At 39.3% G+C, this 24556-nt stretch overlaps 1 protein-coding gene across 1 annotated transcript in view; it reads right to left on the bottom strand.

Moving 5' to 3' along the window:
* Positions 1 to 1044: 1044 nt before the first annotated feature.
* ntrk2a (neurotrophic tyrosine kinase, receptor, type 2a) overlaps positions 1045 to 24556 on the bottom strand; it is a 70478-nt gene continuing 46966 nt past the window's right edge. The window contains exons 14-20 of the mRNA XM_041042938.1: positions 23383 to 23571; positions 17541 to 17671; positions 12768 to 12940; positions 12328 to 12483; positions 11611 to 11695; positions 3802 to 3960; positions 1045 to 1230 (exon numbers count right to left, since the gene is read on the bottom strand). Of these exons, the coding sequence (XP_040898872.1) occupies positions 1045 to 1230; positions 3802 to 3960; positions 11611 to 11695; positions 12328 to 12483; positions 12768 to 12940; positions 17541 to 17671; positions 23383 to 23571 (1079 nt within the window). The remainder of the gene's footprint in view (positions 1231 to 3801; positions 3961 to 11610; positions 11696 to 12327; positions 12484 to 12767; positions 12941 to 17540; positions 17672 to 23382; positions 23572 to 24556) is intronic.

Raw genomic sequence — 24556 nt, 5'->3', positions numbered from 1 at the left:
TTAGATCAACCTTTCCCTTTTTTTTCACATTTCAAATGTTATTCTGTTACGGTGTGGAAGAATACCACACCTTTCTACCTGAATTATTTTTTTTACCACAGCAGCTCAGTTAAGCCTCAGTTGTCACTGTATTGTTTTTTCTTTTTTCCTGTAATCAGTGAAATTGGCCAAACAAAAATCATCCCATCTCACCTCCCGATTTTATCTGACAGGCAGCAGAAAACCAGCTTGTGTTTAGTTGTCCTCCTTTTTTTTTTGGTCATTATTCTGGTACAGTCAGACTACTGTAATGTTAACCAGTGTGTTAATCATCATTTGTGTAGGCTTTTCCTCAAGCCATGTTGGATGAATGCTGACATTAATACTTGTGTACAGTTCTGTGAGACAGACAGAAAGACAGACAGACGGACAGGGTGAGAGGGGAAAACACAGTGTCTTTATGGCTCGACATCTCACAGAGCCATTTCCTCTGAAATGTCTCACTGCCAGTCTTATATTTACACTCAAAGGATCGAAGCTTGTGGAAATCCTCCCCTCGCTGCGCCTCCTTGAAAATTCTGGATGTTCAAACGAGTCCTGTTGTCCTGCGGGCAGCAACGGATGAGTCACTAAATTTAAAGTCCAGTTAATCAGGTTTCATCAATTTAGCCCCAGTCAGTTTAAAGCATTTGAAAAGAAGTTAGAAGCTTTTTTTTTTCCTCCAAAGTTAAATTACTCTTAGCGAATGTCTCTTCAGGAAGGAAGAAGGGAAGGAGTAGAGATGCACAAAGGAAAGGAAATTGGTAGAGAGGAAAGAGGCGTTTGGGGAGGAGTTGAACTTTTTGATTGCCTTTAAGAGTTTGATAATAGCTTCACATCCTCTATAGCAGTACCTTGCACGCACACTCACTTCATTCAGAGGTATCACCATGTCCACCCCAGCACACACACACGCATGCAACCTGAAATGCACTTACACACTTAAATACAGTAACCCCCCCCCCCACCTAAACACACATTACTCACACACGCACGCACCCAAAGCTCTCCTCTGTCCTCCTGTGTTTAGCCCAATATATCCAGGTATACAGGTGAGGCCTTAGCCAGATTGAGGAGCAGGCCGTGGATTTCTTTTATGTTGAGTCTCATTTGCGGCTCTCTCTGCCAGCAGCCCAGCATCAGGTCATACACTTCTTTAGGACAGGTCCTGGGGCGCTGCAGCACCCTGCCCTGGGTTATACACTCTATCACCTGCAGAGGACAACACAAAGAGGGAAAAAAAGAAAGACATCAAGTTTAATGTCAGCGGTAGTCTTGGCCCTCTGTTGCAAAACCAAAGAAAAGAAAAACAAAACAAAAAAGCAAACAGGAACAGGAACGACCCAAGCTGAAATCCATAACTGCATTTTTAAACTTCAGCGAAGATGATGGAACATCTGCTTGGTAAAGTTGCTTCACCTTGCTTCAGCGGCATACAGTGAAAATGACTGAGTGAATAAATTATTTCCTGAACTGATGAATTTGCACTGCACTGAAGTGGTCATCCAGACAAATCTGACACAATTTCTCTCTAGTATCTGAGAGAAAAGCCTCCACCTATAGATTTACCTACATAAGCCATACAGTTCATTTAGTGTTTTAGGACACTTCATATATTCTCTTACATATTAATTAAAAAATACAGATTTGAGCTTTAAATCTGCTTTAGGATGAGGATTTCTGGATCAAGGCAATGACAATTTTTGAAACCTAACCACTGTACGCAGAGTAAAGCTTTACTCAGTAGAGGGAGTATATATATCATCCTCTGGCAGCAGTTTGGAAAGTACCTATACTGTTATTTGCCTGTAATATGATTAATGTTTTTTTGAATTTCCTCAGATATTAAATACACACTGCTGTGTGTCTGGAATGACTACCAATTAGCGGCTTCTATTAAGTCTTCCAAATTTCTATATGACCATTAAAAAAAATAAATAAGAAATGAACAACCGAAGATTATCAATAGGTATCTATGTTTTTTTTTTTCTGTCTATGAGTATTATCTTTTTGCCAATCAAGCAGTTACCAACTCCTCCTCACTCTGAGATGAATCAGTTTGTGAGAGCAGATACATAATGGATATCTCATTTTCAGACACAAGTCCATGTCCTGTGTAGAAGACATCTGAGTATCAGATTTGGGTCAGGAGGTGAGTGAACTGTGAATCAGCAGAAATTTAATAGATGTAAATGGTAAAGAAGAGGCTGGATGGGGCTAAAGGTTAATTTTGGACGCAACTACAATGAGTTGGACAAAAAGGGACTCCTGACTCCTGGTTAGAAAGCTGTAACCAGAGTCGAGGTCATTGGGTGGTTCAAGTTGTTGGAGGTTAAGGTTAAGGTGAGGGGTTGAAAGGCCCTGATGCAGGCCCTGATGTTTTCCGGAAAATGGGTCAGGACCCTGAGTGTGGTAAAGGGATGATTTGTAAGAGTTATTAATTATTCACAAGCAACAGTCAATTGTTTACTTATTTATTTAGTAAGTAAATGCATTTATTGCTGTAGTTCAAATTGAGGGCTCTGGTTTGCTGTTATGTCAGTGATCTGATGCACTTTAAGTGTTTCATAGAGCTGAAGTGCTTAGTCAACTGACAGAAAATTAAAACATTTTCCTTTTTGTTTTCCTTTTTATCGTTTTAAAATTTGTTTAGGTCATCTTATTTCAGACTATTAGACAGTATCTGGTTGTCTAGCAGCTCGTTCCAGCTCTTATGATGTTTACACTGAGTGAAATCTTCAAAAGCAAGAGTCTTTGTTTTTTGCTTTTTTCATGGCTGCAAAACTTGTTTAGGCCGTTATCAAGCAAAAGTGCCAAGCAGTCACTGCTTACATCATCTCAGATGTGAGGATTTGTTCATTTTCTCACTTTTATATCATTATAAATTGTGTATCATTGGGGTTTGGCTCTGCTTGACAAACAAAATAAGTAATGTGAAGATGTTGCCTTGGACCAATGAAGAAATTGACATTTCTCACAATTTTTGTATATTTTATAGACCAAACAATGAACTGAGAAAATAAAAATAAGAATTAGTTGCATGTTCAATACTTATTCTTAGGGAAAATCCTTATTTAGAGTAACTGTCACTACTGTCACTATATGCTGTTTTGAAACAAACAGATACTTAGCTGTAGCAGTGCCACCAGACCACAAAATTCAGTGTGATCCATGACAAAAAAAAGGGACATTTTATGAGTCCTTTTGAAAAACAGGGTTACAATTTTGTTTGCACTCAAAACACAGGACACATCTGCTGCTGCAGCAGCAGCCTGACAGTGATGCCAGACAGCAGTGCTTTCGCTTCTGTGAATGTTGAGCAGAGCAAAACTGGCAAAACCCGGTTCTCCAGCTTTGTGTAGTACCTTACAATTAATTCAAGACATGATAAAATGATAACTTGTTGAGTTTCAAAGCGATGCGCTTTTGCCTTATATAATGCAATGACTCAGGCAAAGAGATTCACAAAACATACACCTGAGAAAAACTTGTACTCACAATTGATCAAATATTTAGCCTTACTTTTACTGAAGGGCTGTTTCCTCATAACTGGGGGCTGCAACATCTTGTTTGCCATTATTTATTAAGCTGAAGGTGCTTCCAAGGTAACATTTACATAAAGTTTGTACTTTTGACTACACTTCTTTTTGCTGCAATGGATTAGTTATCTTCTGGAGTGTGATGTCTAGTCAAAGGATATCCTAACTTTGAGTCTGCTGGTGTTCTTAGAGATGTTAGTGAAATGGTCAGATTTATGATAAGTGACTGTGCTGTATTCTGTACCTCATTATTGGACAGCTGGTACCACGGCTGTTTTCCATAGGTGAAGATCTCCCAGAGAACAACTCCTAGACTCCAAACATCACTTTCCGTGGTGAACTTTCTGTACATGATGCTTTCAGGGGGCATCCAGCGGATTGGTAGCATGGTGTGACCTCCGACCTTTTGAACGCACAGACACAAACACACAGCCAAGGAGAGAGAGAGGGAGAGTGTAAAGTCAGTATAGTGTAGAGTGAACAGAAGAAAGACTAAAGATTTAGAGAGCTGTTAAGCATCTTGGGAGTCATCCCATCCTCTTACAGACCTGTACACTCTATATTCAATTCTCCTCTATTCATTTCTATTCGGAGACATCATGCATTTCGAATACATGGTCATGCAGCTTTTCCTATTTCTCACAAAGTTCACTCAGAAATTTCAATACATTTCAAAGCAGTGCTGCAAACATCTCAATCCTTCAAACTGCCGCCTGAGGCATTTAAGTGAGCAAGGCTTGGTGGTATGGCAGAGTAGATTGCATCATCTCCCTGACTGTAGCACACCTCACTCCTGGTCAGCATATAATTTTATTTAACTTTTCTATTTTTACAGTCCCTCAAACAAAGAGGGGATGTGCCATTGAGCTCACAATACACCGGATCAACCTGGGAAAAATGAAAAGTCCGTGATCAGCCAATGGATCAAAAAATATTTTAAAAACAGGCAGGAAAAACAGCCAAATGTATAAAATAAAATGTCTGACCCAATTTGTGTATATGAGTCAGCAAAATGTTAGCAGTCACGCACTTGGATTTTTTTATTTTTTAAATATCTGATCCAGAATAAACTATTGCAGATTTTTTTTCTATTTAAACTGACCCTTTAAATTGTTGCAACAAATAATGCAATGAGTTGGAGTGATTCTCAGAAAGCAAGAAATCTGAAAACAGCTAAGGAACTCACAGGCATCTGGTCCTTTCATTAAGCTCTAATCTGAACTGAGCCTTTGGAGCCTGTTTGATTGTCATAATTATTTGATGTTTTTACTGCTCATAAAAACTGACAGCTCATTTCAGACTCTCACAGGCCGTGACTATAGCCTTGAATGGGGTTAATGTTGCAGCAGAGGTCAGAGCGTGAAAAACTTTTCATGCTCCACTAGTGACACAAGGTGAATGAACACCTACTACAGTACTATGTTTGGACAACAGCTGTAATGTCTTCCACATTAATTATGTCTCAGTGTCACTCGGCCATAAAAAGAGAGAAACCTATGTGTTTTAACCCTTTAACATACTGTATTTCCCTCCCTTTTCCCCTGTTAGTAGTTTTAAGCTCGGAAAAATCATCTTGCTTGCAGGTCAGTGAATTTTTACGGGGCTAAATGTTAAATATGTCCATGCTAAAATTTTTAACCCTAACGTGTTAAAAGTAAAGCTGAATGAAACCTAAACCTGTGCAAATGATGCTGTTCTCTCTCACATTCAACCTCCCTTCTCCCCTTACGTCTTCTCTGCACATGAATCTACCAACTGATCTGCGCTCCATTGCTCCACAGAGACAGGACAATCCATTTTCTGAGGTTTATGCCTGTTATTAATGGCTTGGTACCCACACTTGGCCTGTTTCTATGTTAGTCAGTGGGTTATTTAATGGAGTAATAAAATGTGCACGGTCACATAGATAGCCATCAGGTTCACTGGTATGCCCGGGGAAAAATATCTGCCTCCATCTCTTCAGCTCTTACTCTTCATAACCGGGCCGTCACGTTTCTCTCTGTCACACCATGTTCCCCTCCTTGTTTGTCTGGTTCTCATTTTCATTTCTCTCTCTCTGTTTCTCTCAAATTCAGACGTGCTTTACTGGCACGGCCATAATGAAGCTTGGCTCTGCCAAAGTAGAGGGTTACAGTGTGAGAGTGATAAGACAGAATGCAATAAAAAAGACATATATTTTACACATTATATTACATATACTAGAACACACTATACCACAGTATTTATACAACAACATGCACATTTCCTTCATCTGTTGATATCCTTAATCAAAATTGCAATCCTGTGTTCAAAATTTCACATCTCAAACACACTTCCCATTACCTTGTCCTAGCCCACGGACAGCTAGGACAAGCCCTAGCTGTCCCAACAACTTTCTAGTTGTTTATCCCTAGCTGGGCTAAAAACTAGAAAGTTGTAATGATTTTTGATAGCATCAGTCACTTTTATGGCTATGGACAGCTCCAAGTTACAATATTAGACAGCTTATAGGTTTTTTCATGCGAGTTGCAGTTTTTCTAATTTTCTAAAATTCACAAAAGTTTCATTTTCTTTTTGTAACCGCTGTAGTGGAGGCCAGTTTTAGTTAGTTACTCTTAGTTGCAGTTAGAAGTTACAGAAGAAAAGTCCTCTATTGTGGGAAAATTTGATACTCAGATTTCAGATAAAATGACTGCAACTATTGTGCACAGTATAGTAAATAGACAGTGATTTTGGTCACAGCTATTGTTTATTCTACTCTATTCTATTCTGTTCTATTGATAGATTTCTTAAGGTATTTATTCACTGATGTGTCTGAACCTGCTCACATCCATTAGTCTTTTTGTTTTATTCATTAAGGCTGATCATTTCCCCTGATAATCTGAAATATTAATATTGGGCTCTTGAACTACTGTGGTACTTCTTTATATTTGTTAACTCTGTGTGTGTGTGTGTGTGTGTGTGTGTGTGTGTGTGTGTGTGTGTGTGTGTGTGTGTGTGTGTGTGTGTGTGTGTGTGTGTGTGTTTTAGTGCACATCTGAATGAGAGAATATGAGAGAGAGAATCAGGAGGAGGAAAAAAAGGGCTGTCTCTTTGACAAGGCTGAACTGAAAGAGAAAACGGTGGAAAGGAAGGGAAAGCCTTCTTGTCTTTCTTGTCTTTTTCTTAAACCTTCTTGTCATTGGGGAGGAGGGGACATCAAAAATTAGGAAAGTCACATTTACAGAGGAGCAGTCTGAAGACAAAACGCTTTCATAGATTCTCACTGATGGTGCATCTCTCTGTCATCAGCTCTGTCCCTGTTATCTCTTTGCTGTCATTAGCTGCTTCTTCTGTCTTTGTCTCCTTCACTCTTCCCTTTTCCGTTTCTCTTTCTCTCTCTCGCTCTCACTCATTCTCACCAGCTCTAATCCCGCCTGTCTGTCTCTCTCCTTCTCTGTCTTATAAATATGCATCATTTCAGCTAGACCACCGCCAGCAGTGTTCCAGGAAAGCCTCAAGAAAAAAAAAAGAGGAGAAAATTAAGCGCAGGAGGGCTGTGGGTTCTCTGTAGTGACCTCCTGGAGGCCGTGGTATCCATGGGAACTGGACTGGTTAAAAAGAAAGCATTATGGGATGTGGTGTGGGAGGGGCTTATGTGACTAACTCCACCTACTCTTTATTACACAGGAACCCTACCTTAATTGCCCTCTGTGTTGCCATGGAAACAAAAACTCTTTCCAAGGATGCCAGTGTCTATGCATTAATGTGTGTGCATGTGCATGTGTGTTTGTGCCTTGGTCGGTTTTATTTTTTTTCCCTTGAGAAAAGAGCTTGTTCTTCTGGCCATCTGAAAAACACTAAAATGACATGTTGGTTTATATTTATATTACATGCTGTTGTTCAAGGCTGTGTCTTAGAAATTATGTTAGGTTTTGAAGGACCTGTCATGCTGCTTGGACTATGTTTTCTTCTGACATGATGAGGAAATGTCAATTTACATATTTGTCAAGACACAAATAGAGTGATAACGAACATGTAAAATATTCACAGGCAACTTATTTATTTTTAGGTTTTTGTTTTATCTTTCCGAGGTTTGACTGACACTCTGTTAATTATGTCATCTTGTTGCCCACTCTTCTTCTGCAGTGGTTTAATACATGAGGTTTAATGGCATTCAGCTGGAGAATTAGTGCCACCAACTGTTTATTTTGATGCACCAGCTCCTCCTCCTAATATCTGCATAACAGCAGTGAAGGGAAATGCATATGGATACTTTTGCTTATTTTCTTGAAATTCCTTTAAGATTTGGGAGAAAACTCAGCCATGATTACGTTCATTTCTGTGACCAAGCAGATATTCATCTATTGTCGCATCTGCTAATAGATTTTTTTGTAGCTGTTTTGTCATTGTTGATTCATGATTTTTTCTGGGATCAGTATAATACTAACCAATTATACTATCTGCCTGAGGCTAATGTGTTGCTAGTACAACATTCTTGATAACTAGGCAGGTTTGAGGAATTTTTTTTCCACAAATATGTACAAAAAGAAATTATTCTCCATATGATAAATTTTGTTAAGTGTTAACAGTATCATTGTTGCGTTGATGCGTATCTTGTCATGCAGACAGGAGTGTTTTGTCTGTCCACATACACACAATGCTCTCCCCTGCACAGATAACTGCTCCACTCTGGTGTCTCCAGGTGCTCCATTAAAACGCTGTTTGTCTGTGCTGCTCGGAACCTAGGTATGGGTTGTAAAAAAGCCCAAAACAAAAAAAAAAAAAAAAAACAAGCCAAATTACTCTGCAGAGATTGTTTAGCTCTACTTTGTTGCCAGCGTTTCCCTACAGTCTGTGTCAGCAGTGTAAAACAGTCGGGCTTGAACATTAAAACCTAAGCAGACATTTTATTTTCTTTCATCCTCCATATTTGGGCATGAAATCACTTTAAGGAGAAAATGAATAAATGTGCTGTATGTGTGCATTCACCCACCCCAACTCCAACTGCAAGTCCAGCCCCACCCACATGCCCACACACACACCAAAAAAGGCTGCATGGAAGGGCTCATGGTTTGAATTGAGGCACCCTTGTCTGTCTTCCGAAGCATCTGTCAGGTTCATTGTGTAACAGGGGATTCAATGACGTCACCACAGCCCCTTCAGTCCTACGCCTCTGCTTCTATTTCCTTACACAAACTCGTACACACATGGGAAAGGGGGTGAGGAGGGGGGGGCTCCAATTCCTCTATGACTCATCTTTGCTCCTGTCTGACGCAAGAGCATGACTGGGCCCCTACACTCTACACGCTCAGCACAGTCTCACACACACACACACACACCTCTGTCTTTCCTGGATGCTGAAATGTGGGCGGATCACTGTTTTTTACCTGCCACCACCCTGTACCTCTCTTCTGCTTTGCTGCCTTCTCCCCATCTGTCTGTGTCTCTGATATCCTGCTCTGTGCTTGTGTAAAGCTGCAGCTCCTGTATGTCTTTGTTTCTCACTATCAGACTATCCTGTACGACGACTTGTCCAATGGCTGCCTTGCCTCCAGACCTCTCCTCTCCTACCTCAGCATGTGTATGTTCCTTTGTCGTTCTATTGCTGCCTTCGCTCCTTTTGTATATTTATTTGTGTCTTGTTTCCTCCCTCCCTGGCCTCCCACTCCTTTTTCCTCCCTCTCTTTCTTTTCCTGCTGCTCCCTCCATCTCTCTCGTTTCCAGCTCTTTCTCTCCCTTCATCTCTTTGCCACCTTCCTGCCTCCGTCTCCCACACTTCTCTCTCCCTCTCCCCCTCTCTTTCTCTCATACTGCCTCAGCATACTAAACAGAAGTTCTCTGATTACTTTTCTTCCTGAGAAACGTTGGATACAACTCTGAGGCTCACTGCCACTGCCTTCGCCCGTTGCTATGACTACAGCCTCAGTGCTTTGCTTTATTGAGGAGGGGAGAAAGGAAGGGGGGGGATTGCTATGTGTCGTCACACAGTGGTAGTACAAAAGAAAGCCACAGAGGAGAGACCTTAATCTTTTTCACATATTTAATCTTCCATACACAACTAGTTATTCCAAATCAGATTGTAACAGTGTTTTCCGTGTGCTCTGAGCCAAGATTGACTGTGGCCATGTGGATCTTGAATTTTTAACCTTTTCAATATTATGGTTGAGCTCTGGGGTCATGAAAAGTTTTCTACATGTGGCAAATATGATTAACAGTAAAATAGCTGCAAATATCTACTGTAGGTAAAGTCATCTTCTATTCTGGATAAAATAACAGAGAAAATATACTTGGAATATTCTAATATTGTCATGTATATGCATTATAATTTCTGGTGAACTTTTTTTTTTTTTTTAATATACTAGTAATACTGTTTATAAAATGAGAAACATGAAAAGAGAGAGAGATTATTATTTTGTATTTCTTTAACTACACCAAGCATTTTTTTCAGAGTAATTATTGTGGCAACATATAAAGGCATGCTTTTATACAAAACACAAGATGCATCAATCAGTGCCATTGCTGAATTATACATCCATCAAATGGCCTATGGATTATTGTTATCTTTCTGAATGTTATTGTTTGAGTTATTATTTGCTCAAAATAGAGATTTTTCTTGTCACTGAATGACTGCTCCTTCCCTCTTTCTCCTCTTTCTCCCTCCTCCCCTGAGTCCTCTGTCACTGTCACTCATGTCAGTTTGTCACAGTGGACGAGAGAAAGAGCAGGAAAAATGGACAGTCACTATCAATCAATCAGTATGATTTATTAGATTTTGGCCTTTTGGAAAGGCGACAGATCGCTGTGCAGCATAAAAAAACACTCTGAGTTGTCTCTTGTACTCCTGAGTTATCTTGACACTCACAGTAGAGCTGCTAAATGTCCCCGCATACACACACATGCACGCACAATACATTCACTCACACACTTCTTTTTAGAAATGCAGCCACGTTTCCTCTCTCTTTCTTTTTTGCAGAGTAGCCCTTTCTATACCACCTCTTGAGAATGGTGTGTGTGTGTGTGTGTATTATATCCCACTGTCTAGTGCTTCTTGCTAATGTGAACAGATTTATTATATATAGTACGATAAATCTATTCGCTGTAATTTGAACATTGTAGGACTAACCAGGCTATGTAGACAGTTTGCAGAAACATTCCCTTTTTTGTTTCAAGGTATAATATTTTTTATTTTTTGTAATATTTTTATTTTTCATATTTTTTATTTTTCAAACAAGACATAATAAATTTTCACAAGCCCCCGGCCCCCTTTTAAGCATTAAAAAAACCAAAAAGCAAAAAAAAAAAAAAAAACTACCTCCAGGTTTGAATTCAATATTTAGTTGTCAAAATGGGATCTGCACATCACAGAAGTATTGTCACTTAAGCTATAACCTTTTCTTGTGTTAGATCCTAGAGTTCATTTACACTTTATGAAAGAGTGTACTAAAATCAAATGATTAAATGTAGTCTTTTTAAAATATAACTATTGTTGAGTATTTTGTGGATCTTCAGACGTCACAATGGTGTGTCTGATTGCTTGTTCAGAAACCATCACACTTTTTGGGGGGAGTTTCTGATTTTACTTTTGTAATTTTTGGGCCTGTGCATGTCATGCAGCTGTCTCATTAGCCAAGTCTCTGGTGAACAGCAGATTCCTAAATTTAAAATGAACACCTGCTGAATTAAACAATAGTGAATAAATTACACTGTAAAAAACAGTTCACAACATCTGGTGTATATTGGCCCTCGGTGGCAGAAAATGCTGCAGTACTTATCTGAATAAAAAGCTCTTATTTTAAACTCTGTATGACTTAAAATCACATAACAAAGCATGCAACGTATTGTCCCTCTCCTCGAGTCTATTCAGTTACATACTGTGAGCCGTCATAGGGAGCTATTCACAGCTACGTGTATGTTTAATTTCGCAGCACTGTACTCAGGTTAGCTGACCTGCCACAGCAAATGTCTTACTGTAACTCTGCAGGAGTCCATCAGTCATGCCCATGCAGGGGAAGAGCAGAGAGGGACCCATGCAGCAGGGAGGAGGAGGGAGGCTAAAAGAAGGGCCAGAAAAGATATCGACACATACACCTACCCGGTAGTAGTCAGTGCTGTACACGTCTCTGGACATGCCAAAATCTCCGATCTTGACCAGCAGGTTCTCACCCACCAGGCAGTTCCTGTTGGGCAACAAACATAACCAAAAACAAACTAAGTACAGAAATGTAAACCTCCACCATATTTATTGTACCTTATAGAAGTTTTGATATCAGCCTAAAATGTTGCTGTTCACAATTTGCAGACTTGATGCATCAACCCAATATACTACAGGGCACACATAAGCTGAAAGAGTGAGCCTAAAATGAGCGAAACAGGTAGCCAGTACAGAAAACATGAGTGCATATTCTATAAAACAGCACATATCTATGTTCTAAGAATGATCAATTGATTGGCTTTCACAGTGAGAAAATGGCTGAATGATTCTCATGTAAAGAAAAAACTAAAGTAAATACTGCAAAACAATTGCACATTCAATTTTGTCTTTATATAGTGACTGAAAATGTCTCATTTCTGTCTCTTTATAGATGTTAAAAAACATACTTGACATCAAGTTGGCCACCATGATGGGACGACCAAAGGAAACACAATTCATGAAAAAGGTATTTCTGTTTTATGGCATTTGAAAAAGTGTTGCAAAATGTATGTTTTCACTTGGTCATTATTGGCTATTTGATGAAATGTCCCAGTATAGTTATGTATTCTTTAAGGCCTTACAAAGAAACAGAGTGTAGTAGCAGAGTAAGTGACAAACCTGGTGGCCAGGTCGCGGTGCACAAAGTGCTGAGATGCCAGGTAGACCATGCCAGATGCTATCTGCTGGGCAATGTGCAGCATCTGAGATTGGGTCAGCTCCACAGGTCTGGTGGTCTGGCCCTCTGCCATCAGAACTGCGTCGGGGCCGTGAGCCCTGTGCAGGATCAGGTGGAAAGTTAATACAAGCCCAGTTATTTATTTTTTTTGTTGGAGTCATGCTGTTTCCTGGACACAGTTTCCTTTTTTTTTTTTTTTTTTTTTTTAAATTTAAACAGATTTTTTTTTTTGAAACAATAGAGGAAACTTGTACTATACAATCCACTTAATCTATTGATCTCCCTGTTTTCATAATGACATTTTAGAATAATGTAAATTTCTTTTTGATATAACAGCTGTCATTTTGATGACATTTTTATGGAATGATGAAAAGAGCCATGCCTGAGGAACTTGTTGAGGTCTCCATGTTTCATGTACTCAAACACCATGATGAGGGGGTCACTCTCCACACAGACTCCATAGAAAGTGACAATGTGTTCATGTTGAAGATTGGTCAGGAGCTCAGCCTCGCGGTGGAAATCCTTCCTGGCATTTTCACTGGCCTCTTTAAGTGTCTGCACATGCACACACACACAGAAACACACACAGAAGTGACATTTTAATAAACTGACAAATGAAAAACTCACACATTATGCCATGAACACTACTGCCAATTAGTCATTTTCACAGCGCACCCAGTCTGCTCCAATTTGGTTGGCTGATGTCCACTATGAAAAAAAAAATGTAAGTGTCTCGCCTTGTAAAAGTGAGTTACAGCAACCCGGCACACACAGTGTGAAATTACTGGCAGCGGGCAAGGACCGATACAATGGCAGAGCAGGAAAAATGGAGACATTTTAAATTAATGTAAGCCATTACAAAGTACAACAGTGTTTACATTCATTATATTCCCTGGTTCCCTTTGAAACTAATCTTTGTCTCCTTTCTATGAATCAGGAAATCTGTTAGGCAGGTTGTGTAACACAAGCATCTGTGACAAAGACAGAAAACAAGTGTGTGTGTGTGAAAGACATAGGGAGAGAGCAATAGAGAGAGCGAGTTAGAGGAAATGAAAATGATATGGGGTCTGTATTCATTTCACATCTAAAGAAGAAAAATATAGAAAATTCTTCTTGTCCTACATGAATAATTGAGTAGTCCTCATACAGTGTATGACATGGATATACGTTCACTTTCTACTGTGTGCATGTGAGTGTGAGCGTGTTTGTTTGTCTTGTGTGCTAACAATGCAGATAGGAGCTCCTATTACAAACATAGGTCGAAAGGACGAGGAGGAGTCACTAAGAAAGCTCAGGAAGGAGGAAATGACCCGTGACCTTTCATCAAAAACGCTGTGATGCCAGAAATGTTTTTGACCAATCAGATATCATGAAACAGAGGCTCGGTCACACACATTACAGGCTGCAATGTGATATTGCATGATAATGACATGGTGGATTATTATAGTATAGATACTGTATGAAAGCCTATGCTCCAATCTCAGTATGAAATGTTATATCGGAGATGTATGGGAAATCTGTGTTGACTCTGCTCTGATGGGTACTCACATGCTGAGAGTGATGGCCTGGTTTTGTAAGACGGTTTGTGTGAATATATGCCAACCTGTGGTAATGATTATAAAAACCCTTATTCCACCTTTATAAAGGGTTTAGAAATTGTAATTAACGGCTTGATTAATGGTTAATAAATCTAATAAAAAAAATAATAAAGTATTAATTAAGAAATTTACAACTCATAAACCTTTACTAAAGGTGGTGTTTTAAAAGTGGAAGTAAAATGCTTATGGACCACTACACAGAGCGTGACTGGTTTACTTAAGTCTATTCATACATGTACTGTTTGCAGCTTGCACAGTGACCTCCAGGTAAAAGGAAATCTGGAACAAATTTGATTAAAGAGCATAAAAACTTTCTGTCTTGGCAAAGACGTGCACTACACCGCTGAGTTCAATCAGCTAACTGAAATGCTCAGTGTATCATATGACCACTGCCACAGATATTCATCACTGTATTGAGCTAAACATTGGAAAATTGAATTCGGGAAAGTTACAACAGAGACTTTCCTGTGAGCCAGAAACCTCTGTGTATGAACTCTCGTGCTCTCAGTCGCTGAACTCAGTGCTGCATCAATTCCCAGGCCAAAAGCCAGAATATTGTACTGTTAGTCATCCGGTCTGCTCGCATTCAGGTCTCTGGACAAATAAGAAACAATCAACAACCTCTGGCTGGGGAATATAGTGACTCACATTTACATGTTTGAAAGGCAAGAATATTGAAAGCGGAAGGTGTTCATGATTGATGGCATGCAGGAGTGTAAGTGTGTTTGCATAGATGCGTGTGTGCATATTTCTGTTTGTATCTGCATGTGCTGAAGTGTGCCTGTGATTGATGGCAGCTCAGTGTATAATATGCAGTAACAGTAAAACTTGCTTCTGTATCACGGCTGACTGGCTGATTGATAGGCTACCCTAAAACCAGGACCATTAAGCTCTATTAGTGAGTGTCGGCTGTTGTAATGCGGTGTACAGGGTAGAACATGTTTCTGTAATATAGAACCCATGGAGGAGTACAACATACACAGTATGTGCATGAGGAACCATGCACTAATGGGGGTCGGGGTTTAAAATACAAATCACTCAAAATACAAATCACTATAATTTCTTCAACATGTCTCTTTAGGCTGAACAGTGGAGAAAAGGTTTTTTTCTGAACTGACAAATCTTGGAGCTGCTTCATGTACATTATTAATATAGTTCCATAAAAATGTTGCCCAAATCAGAGAACTTCCAGGAAGTAAACAAAAGAAAATGCAAATCACTGTACAATAAGATTATATAATCAAAAGAGTGCCTGCATCTCTTTCGTAAATCGGGTATATCACTTCATTTTTACTGTAAAAGTGCGTTTATTTACTTAAAATAATTAATTTGTGTACTCAGCCTGAACTATCAACAACAGTAGACAGTTATCAGCAAAAGTCTGGTGCTGAGACTACACCCGCCCTCCCCAAAAAAGAGTCAGTTCGTTTAAATTACCCAAAAAAAAAAGCTTCTCAAATAGTAGTATCTGACCATGCAGACTGTTTTGGTTTTGGACAGTAAATCACAAAACCACACTTCCAGAGCTTACAGAGTTACAAAAGCTGGTGTTAAAGAGACTAGCCTGGAAGTGACGTCAGGACTCTTTGTTTCCATGACAACATTTTGGAGAAAAGTGCATTTTCAACATACCACCTGCCATTTTGATACCACTTCTATGTGAGAGCCTTGCCTGAACCAACTTGTTGACTTCTCTGTGTTTCATGTATACAAATGGGCCTACTGGGCACAGGCCCCTTTGACTAGAGAGGTCAGGGGCCCCTGGGCAAGGGCCTCTGTATGAGGAGACTTTTAATTTTTCTTTTTTGAAAGTCACAGAGGTCAGCTAAAAGACTGAACGTGACCACAAAGAGACAGATAAAGTCTTGTAGATGTCCTGGTTTTGAAATGTCTCCCAGAAACAGTGGTTCAGTTTTTTTGGATTATCCAGAGAGCTCACTGACTGTCAAGTACTTTTGCCCAAAGAAACGGTTCCTTTTAGTTTGTTTTGTATTTTGGCTGGACCAGCCCTATAAACACAAAAAGTGTCATTATTTATTTTAAAATTGGTTTCCACCGGCCTGTCATCACATTTTGTCTTTGTTGTTGCAGCAACAAGGGGGAGAAAAAGACAACGGGAGAGAAATGGTGACTCATGCCAACTGACAGTTAGACAAGGATGAAAAGAGCAGGAAGAGTGTATAGTACACTCTGTAAGCAGGTGGTACATTAGCTAATTGAAAAAGAAAGCATCTGATGAATTGAGAGGCTTAAATCAATGGCGTGACTCTAATGATTAAATGATTCATCTACATCATGTCTATATACAGCTGCGCCGATGGCAGTTTTAATGTAAGTTAAGTGCTGATTATAGAGCATTTTACTAGGTTTGACAATCAGTCAGCAGCATCCAGCATCTTGTTCTACAACCAAAAACTCTGCTTCCCAGGATTTTCAGGTGCATACTTTACAGAGTGCACAGACTGAGCTGGAGCTAAGCTGGCAGCAAACATCAGTGGGTCAGCAAGTGGTTTAGAGCTAAGCTGGAAGGAAACAGGAAGTGTAGGAAGAGAAAAGAAGGTGGAGGATTTGAGAGGAGGAGTGTATCAGGATGAAGACAGAGGAGAGAGGAAAAAGTCAGGTGTGAGATAGAGTTAGAGGTGAGGCGTGGAAGGCAGAGGAAGTGGGGGGTAAAGGAGGATACAGGGAGAAAGGGCGGAGGGGGGGTCTCACAGGTCATGTATTGTTAATGAGAAGTTCTTCACCAATCAGATCTTGTTTCACCGCAGACCAGCAGAGAAAGCATGTCTGATGGAGAGATGAGCGGATGGATGGATGTGATGGGAGGATGCTCCCTGGGAAACCATTCAATTTGACCCCGGAAGTCAGCGGTTTGAGTGTAATTCCACCTTATGCTTACAGAGAAACTCTTGAAAGGAACAACTTTCTAACAATAGCAGAGGAAATGGAGGTGAGGCCACGGCGAACAGAAAGTCTAAATACTGTACAGACGCCATGAGAAGGATTTAATTTCTCAGATGCAAAATATTGTAGAGAGGCCAATAACTTCACCTTCAATAATAACATAATGGGCTTTATTTTGGTGCTGCAAACCATTCTGTCAGAGCAGAGATTTTCAAAATATCTCAGCTTGAAACTAGACTCCGAATTTATTAGACACTTTTTTGTAATGCAGACTGGATGGTATTTTATTTTGTTTTACAAAGACAATCTGTCCCTCCACATGAGTTCTTTTTTGTTTATAATAGCTACAAAAAAATTAAACTGGTGAGTGGCCCCATTTTTTGTGCAATCTCTGCCAATTACACAGTAATTTCTTATATTAAAGACAATAATGCATATATATAGACATATAGACAAAGTCTGGAGGTCAGAGACTCCATTTCCTGTAGAAAACACGCTGTGTATCAAAAAAAAGTGTAACAACAAAAAGTACAAAAACTAAAATAAATGGTTAAAGCTCAATAACTACAGAATGTCTGTATCATATCCAGATTTTAAAAAAGAAGGTGACATTAAAATTAAATCAGTGAATTTAAGTGAGACTTCCAGATTACCTTGACAGCCACCAGTATCTTCTCCTGGTCAGGTGAGAGGTTGTAACACTCAGCAAGGAAGACTTTTCCAAAGGCTCCCTCTCCCAGTTCCCTCTTTAGCACGATGTTGTGTCTCTTAATATGCTGAACAACTGCAGACCAAGGAAAGGCAGAGAAAGAAAACATAAATTTCGACCATTTTGGTTTAAAATTACTTCATACTTTTGACCATATGACATCACAAATGATTTAGTTCAAAGTATAGGAACTCCACAGGTCATATATCTGATAAATGCTTGATGTTGTGGTATTATGTCAAGTAGAATTCATTTATTAAACTTTGATTGTGCATCTTTATTTAATTTAGTTTGATTTATGTGTGGTTTATTTGTCAGTCTGTGTCATTTTACCAAATCAAGACAAAAGTACAACACAAATATTAGTGATTTACCATGTATCAATAAAATACTGATGATGCCAACTGATATTTAAATGCAATAAGAAGAAATGGATAAGAATTTGCTATTCTAGAGGAAAGGAGAAATACATTACACCAAGTATTTCTGTAAATTCTGGGTATCTACAGGGTACAGTACTGTAGATATCCAGAAAAATATTGTCAGCCTTGTTATTTTAAGTATTTAATTGTGTAATTAAAGAGTAAAAACAGCCACACATCATATTACAACCCACATACCAGGTTCTTCCCATGTAATTAAAATAATTACTACTAGGTTCCTCATTAAACATGAAAGATTAACTATAGCCAATAAAAGCTGTCCATAGTTATGCATTTGGCAAAGGTATGCTTGTTTTCCACACCAGTGTTTCTGTTATGAGCCGCTGCACTGCTCAATGAACATGATAAAGTTTCCAAAGTAAAGTTCCATTTCTTGTCTTGTCCTTATTCCAAATCACCCAGTTAAGTAGAGGAGAGTGTGTGGGTGTAATTGTATTAATTTATATTTTATTATATTGTTTAATTAGTTTCTCCTTTTCTCTAAAATGCCCAGTTGTTACTCCTTTGTTCCCCATAGTCTTGTGGTCTTCCACTGTACCTGCATTTATTATTATTTGGAACCAGTCAGTATTTTATTAGTAGCCTATTGACACAAACAATTTACTCTCACTGTGTTAGAAAGTGTTAGTGCAGATTTTTCCACTCTTTGAACAAAAAAAATCGCTGCAAGTGTGCTAACTCTAAAGTGGAAACAAATGTTAATTAGTATGATTTATGTATTTCATAATTTCTTTTGTTTCTCTGTCACTCAGAATCCACACACTCTTGACGCCTTATTTCCTTGTCTGCCAATTTTATTTTATTACCTAAGTAAAATTGGCAGAGGGATGATCATTTATTAGTGTATGTCTGAGGACATCTTTCCTGTTGCATAAATATTCATATGTTATCGTTTATACATCATATGTATTCTACAGCACATAATTAATTTCACTGTTTTGTTGTATATGAATTTCATCCAGCTTTTACTGTAACGTCAATTTTAAAAAACATGTCTCTTTGTCTGTTTCATGTACATAATCTCTTCCTGCCTTCTGCTCTCCCACAGTTGGATCAGAGACGACAAACCTTCTCTCTGTTGCTAAGCAACTTGTGACTCCATGCCAGCTGATTTTTAGAAAATTTGGCATCTCGCCATGGTGATGATACAAGGTTGTATTCTACAGAATGATTAACAGCATGGTGCCTTTACTATGACCAAGATAAATCCTGTCTTTTTGACTGCGGGCCAGATGTGCAACTGTCTGCATGCAAGGAAACACGTCTTATCCTATGACACGTGCACATGGATACTACTTGAACACACACACACACCGAGGACACCAAGAGCTGAGATTTATCTGTGATGTGATTAAGAGGTGCATTTGAAGAAAAGCTGTCCACTCAGAATATCACATTAAAGGCCAGCTAGACTCTCAGAAGCTGCATCGATCTACACTGTAAGCTACTAAGGTCTGCCATAACCCAATATTGTACAGACAGAGAGAAAGAGAGAGAGAAAGAGATAAGAAACACCGCTGGTCTACATCAGATATTCAAAAGCATCTAATTTTCAGTGTAAGATTGTGGTGGAGGAGAACGTGTGTGTGTGTGTGTGTGTGTGTGTGTGTGTGTGTGTGCGTGTGTGTGTGTGTGCGCCTCTGTAGGCTTTGAACATATAAAGTATACCGTATGTCATCCCTGTCTCCTAGAAATTATGCCTAATTTGTTTTGCAGATACGTTTTGGGAAATGCTGATGCTATATTTTAGTTCCACAAAAAAGTTGGTTGTGGTGGATGTTAAACGTTACACACATTATAAATACACATTATGTCTTAAGGAGAAAACAACATCTAAAGGTATCAGTGTGGCTAAACGTCTGCATTTACATTCATTATCTATTGCTCTCATGACATTAAGTCTTCAATTGAAAAACAACAGAGCCAGGTCACAGAACACCCACAATCCCCGGTGCAGCAGCAGCGCACAATAAGCCCACATTCCCACAAGACAACTACCCACAATTTAACCAGCTAATTACCTCACCGCACCATTTCCTACTGTGGTTGTGTAATAAGCGTTCACCCATGAAAACACCTCGCACCACTTCTCCCTAATTAACACCCTCAAATAGCAAATAAATTGATGTGTGCAGACCACTGCTTTCCCTATTGCTTTATTTGTTTTTTTCCCTTTGGCAAGAAGATTTGGTGTTGACTCACATGACATGCCACATTGCAACTAATTTAGCGTCCATATATTCAAAAATTTTACATAATTGTTGCACACAGCAAAATTAAGTTATTAAGTTATTTTTTATAGTGTTATATCGCTCATGAATTCTGCTTTCCAGCTGTCTGCCTTTGCCAATTTTGCACTCCTTCCTCCACCCTGCTTTCATTATTAAACTGTATTTCTATGCGCAGTGCTACACATCACCCCTTTTCTCCTCAATCAGTACCCTTAATTAAGATCTACAGAAATATTATTCCCCATTTACCAAACTTTGCACTCTTATTCTCTGATGTTTTTCTTAATTAATACCCGTTTTCCATGCTTATCATATTCGCTCATTTAGCATCCTTCCATCCAGCCTCATTATCTTACTCTCACTTTCCATATTTAGCATCCCTCTGTTCCATCATTTATTTCTCCCTTTTGCAATTCCCCTCAGCTGCTAAACCTATCACTTTTTAATCAACATCCTCTAAACATTAACATCCAGGCGCACGTTCTTCCCCAATTCTGTTGCTCTGTCAGTCTTCTTCCATCACTTGTTTATGACAGCGCTTACAACAATAACATCAAGAAGGATAATATTTCCCATCAACCACCTCCCCTCTCATCTTTTTCCATCTGTCCTTTTCCTACATCCCCGATCTCTCCATGTCTCCCTGTAGAGCCACCTCTCACACCTATCCCCCTTAATCAGCATCTTATAAACAACCAAAGAAATTAATGTCTCGGGACATAATTATTCCCTATTTGCCATCTGTCTCTTCTTCCCTTCCTGCTCTTCTCATCAGCCCAAAATCTTTCCATGACCCTGGATGCTGACACAAATCAGCTTGAACAACTGGGAAATTGTGCGTTCTGTAGTTTGAACTGAACAATTTGGTATGTCAAGGACACAATCATGTCTGACTGATGCTTCATTTTCTTTTCCACTACGCCTCCTTCTTGTCAGCTACTACTCCCAAATATACGCCCTCCTATCAGAAGGTGTAGCTAACTGTGACCTAAATTTTCATAAGCTTAGTGTGTATGTGTGTGTGTGTGTCTGGGTTTTTTCAAATACTGTATGCATGTGTTGACTTATGAATAACATTTTCCAGAACAATGTTAATCCTCATTCCCTAGATACAACAAAATACACACCCCAAAAGATCTCTGGGATTGAAACGCTGGAAAAAGTGAGAGATACTGTTAAATATGACTGGAAGACTGGAAGATTTACCACGTGGACATGAGCTTGGTGTTAATCTTCTTGTCTAAATCTCAGCAAGAAAGCAAATAAACATATTTCCAAAACATCAAACTATTCCTTCAGGGCCAACAAAATAATAAATTCAGCATTTCAACTTTATGTTGGGAACTAAAATGTACTTTGTGGGTCAGAATTTCCACATAATTTGCTGCAAAGTTTTTTGGACAGAACTGTGCAATCTGATGGGGAAATGCTCTATGATGGTTATTAAAGCTAGAATTCAGTGTATAAGAAAGTGTTGATTTTCAGATTTTCAAATTTCCCAAAAGAAATGCTCCATTTGAATAAAATTTGAACTGGCAACTCAAAACAAAAAATCCAAATAATTAAAAACAAACAAACACAAAGACTTCACTTGATTTCTGGGCAGGATTGTTGGTGGGATGTGGACACACAATCTCAGTATTTTTAACATCCTGGTCATGTCCTGGCCTCAGTTACTTGACATGCATGCTAACAGCCTGTGTTTATGTATATGAGGAATTAGGGAAACATAAACACAGTAGTTTCCCCCTATAGTATGCATTTACTGTACCTCCCTAATAATTTATGTGACAGGCTTTCCAACAAAGCTAACTCCTCTGATGTTATTATTGTTAATGAGGTGTTCACTTCAGAGGTAAGCTGCACAACTGAAGCTTTGCAATACAGCTAACAGTTCCCATAATTACATGCAGCTCCATCATCTCTGCAGAGTAATTGTTGCTTTATTGCTGCCAGGAAGAGGTCTGTGCCATCTTTTAAGTAGAAACGTGTACCCGCTACTGATTCCTGCATTCAATATTACAGGCCACAAGCTGGTTAAGGCCGCTGTTTAAAAAGAGTTCAGTTCCTGGCATGCAACCCCGTGCCACTTTGCCAAAACTGTCTCCATCAAAAGCTATTATATGGGGTCTGAAAAGGCACAGTGCCAAATAATCTGTCAGATACTTTCAGTATTTATGGTGCCTGTCTGTGAGTCAAAGAAGCACACCGAGTAATAGTTGTAATGGCAGTAATATATTAAAACACACACGCAGGCATGTACACATACACAGCAGTGCATTATTGACTTTCATTGATCCTCAGCATTTTCTTTCTTGTCTTTAGACTGTAAATCCCGGTCTGTCTTTTAGTTATATCGCAGGGCTGAAGAGATCAACTCCCAGTCCCCCATTATTATACCTCCTCAACCTTGCCCTCAACAAAAAGAGCCTGATGGTGCACACACAGACACACACACGTGGTTCCATAATTTACTGCAACACAAGGCCGAAGCCTGGAGAAGCTTTTATTACTTGTCAATAATCATAATGTCACGTTGATGGACCAGGTCAATATCCTTGTGTTCTCTCTGTCTGTCTATTTGACTGTTGCTCTCTTTCACTCTCCTGTTTTCCCTCATGTTCCTCTTTTCTTCTGTTTCTGTTTGACTCTGTCTCCTCCCCACTTTCTTTGACTGCTTTCTCTTTGCCCCTTCTGTCTCTTACTTTGTGGATTTGTGGTGTATACATGTTGTGTAGTTAGATAAATTGAAGCTGTTTACCCTCAGAAAAACATCACTTCTGCCTGCAGAGGCTCACTTCACTGCATGTTTTGCTTCCTGCAGCTTTGGGAATATATGTGTATGAGTCACATGTGGAAGTCTCGAATTTATGAATGGATTTGTGCCTAACATATGCCGGGGCACACACACACACACACACACTTGCATCTATATGGACTTTCTATTTCTCCAGCTCCAAGGTCATTGCCATGACAGCAAGGAAAGATGTTGCCATAGTAACTCCCATGTATCACACGCATGCAGTTAACTTGAATACTTGGGATTACAGCTCATGACTGATTGATAAATATTTATTTTTGAATGGTTCAGTTGGGCTCACGTTTTACTTACATGTGTCAGTTTTGAGCAGGCTGTTTGTGCTCCTGAAGTACTGAGGGTTTTCTATCACAGGGATCTTGGTCATGCCGATGATTACGGCGTCGGGGCCCATCTCTGAGGACGAAGGAGTGTTGCTGCCGTTAGAGACGTGGTGAAGAGGGGAGGCCGAGTCATCATCGTTACTGATCACAGAAGATGGCCCTAAGAGAGAAGAGAGGTGGGGACAACCTGAGTTCAGTTTGTTTATCTTTGCTTTGCGAGGAGTGAGACATGTCTCACGTAGGAGATGGAAAAACATTTCAGCACATGTGCCAGCCATGTTAATAGCCTAAGGACACAAGAAAATTAATTAAGTTGTTAAGTTGTTATTAGCAGATTGAGGAGATGAGATCATAAAGTGGAGAGGTTAAGCTGTTATTGTGGATCACAATAGACCTATAAGAGAAGGAGAGAGAGATGTCAGTTACACAAATAGAGGCAATGCTCTATGATGGTTATTAAAGCTATAATTCAGTGTATAAGAAAGTGTTGATTTTCAAATTTCCCAAAAGAAATGCTCCATTTGAATAAAATAAAATGATTGCCTGAAAGTGCACACCATTATCCCCATTTGAGCGATTATCAAGTCTCACCCCTCTCTGTGACGGCAGGCTTTTCACCCCGACTTTGACTCTGGATGTTCAGAACAGCTATATAAACATAAACTGGATCATTTGTCATTGTCTCACCGGTACCTAAAACAACAGGCCCCCAACAATGCAGCCCCTTGAACTTTTTAAAGCAGGGCTGTTTTCATTCTAATCACCCACTTCTTGTATTTCATACAGGCTTCGCCCTCAGACAAGTGTTTGGGACTGATAACTGAAAGCCCGATGACTGCACCTCCTGATGACATTGACATTGAAGTAAGTAATGTCAGGACACACTTTTTACTGTGCAATAACACTGTAAGAAGTTCCAATAAGACTGAGGTAATCTGACAGTTATCCATGACAATGTCATTGCTTTTAGGAGATGTGTATGAAGGGTGCAGGTAGGCTTCAGTGTTTGGATGTGGACAAATTTGCAAATTTCCCATAAGTGTCCCATTAGAGGGCACTTGGTACTTTGTCACTTGTGGTTGTTTTCATGTTTCAATGATGGGTTATTTTTTTAGGTCAGGCTCTGTAGTATTTAATGATGAAGT

This window comes from Toxotes jaculatrix, chromosome 7, assembly GCF_017976425.1.
Source record: "Toxotes jaculatrix isolate fToxJac2 chromosome 7, fToxJac2.pri, whole genome shotgun sequence".
Classification (NCBI taxonomy): Eukaryota; Metazoa; Chordata; class Actinopteri; family Toxotidae; genus Toxotes; species Toxotes jaculatrix.
The sequence above is the reverse complement of the archived record's forward strand: the minus strand, read 5'-3'. Positions and strand labels throughout refer to the sequence as shown.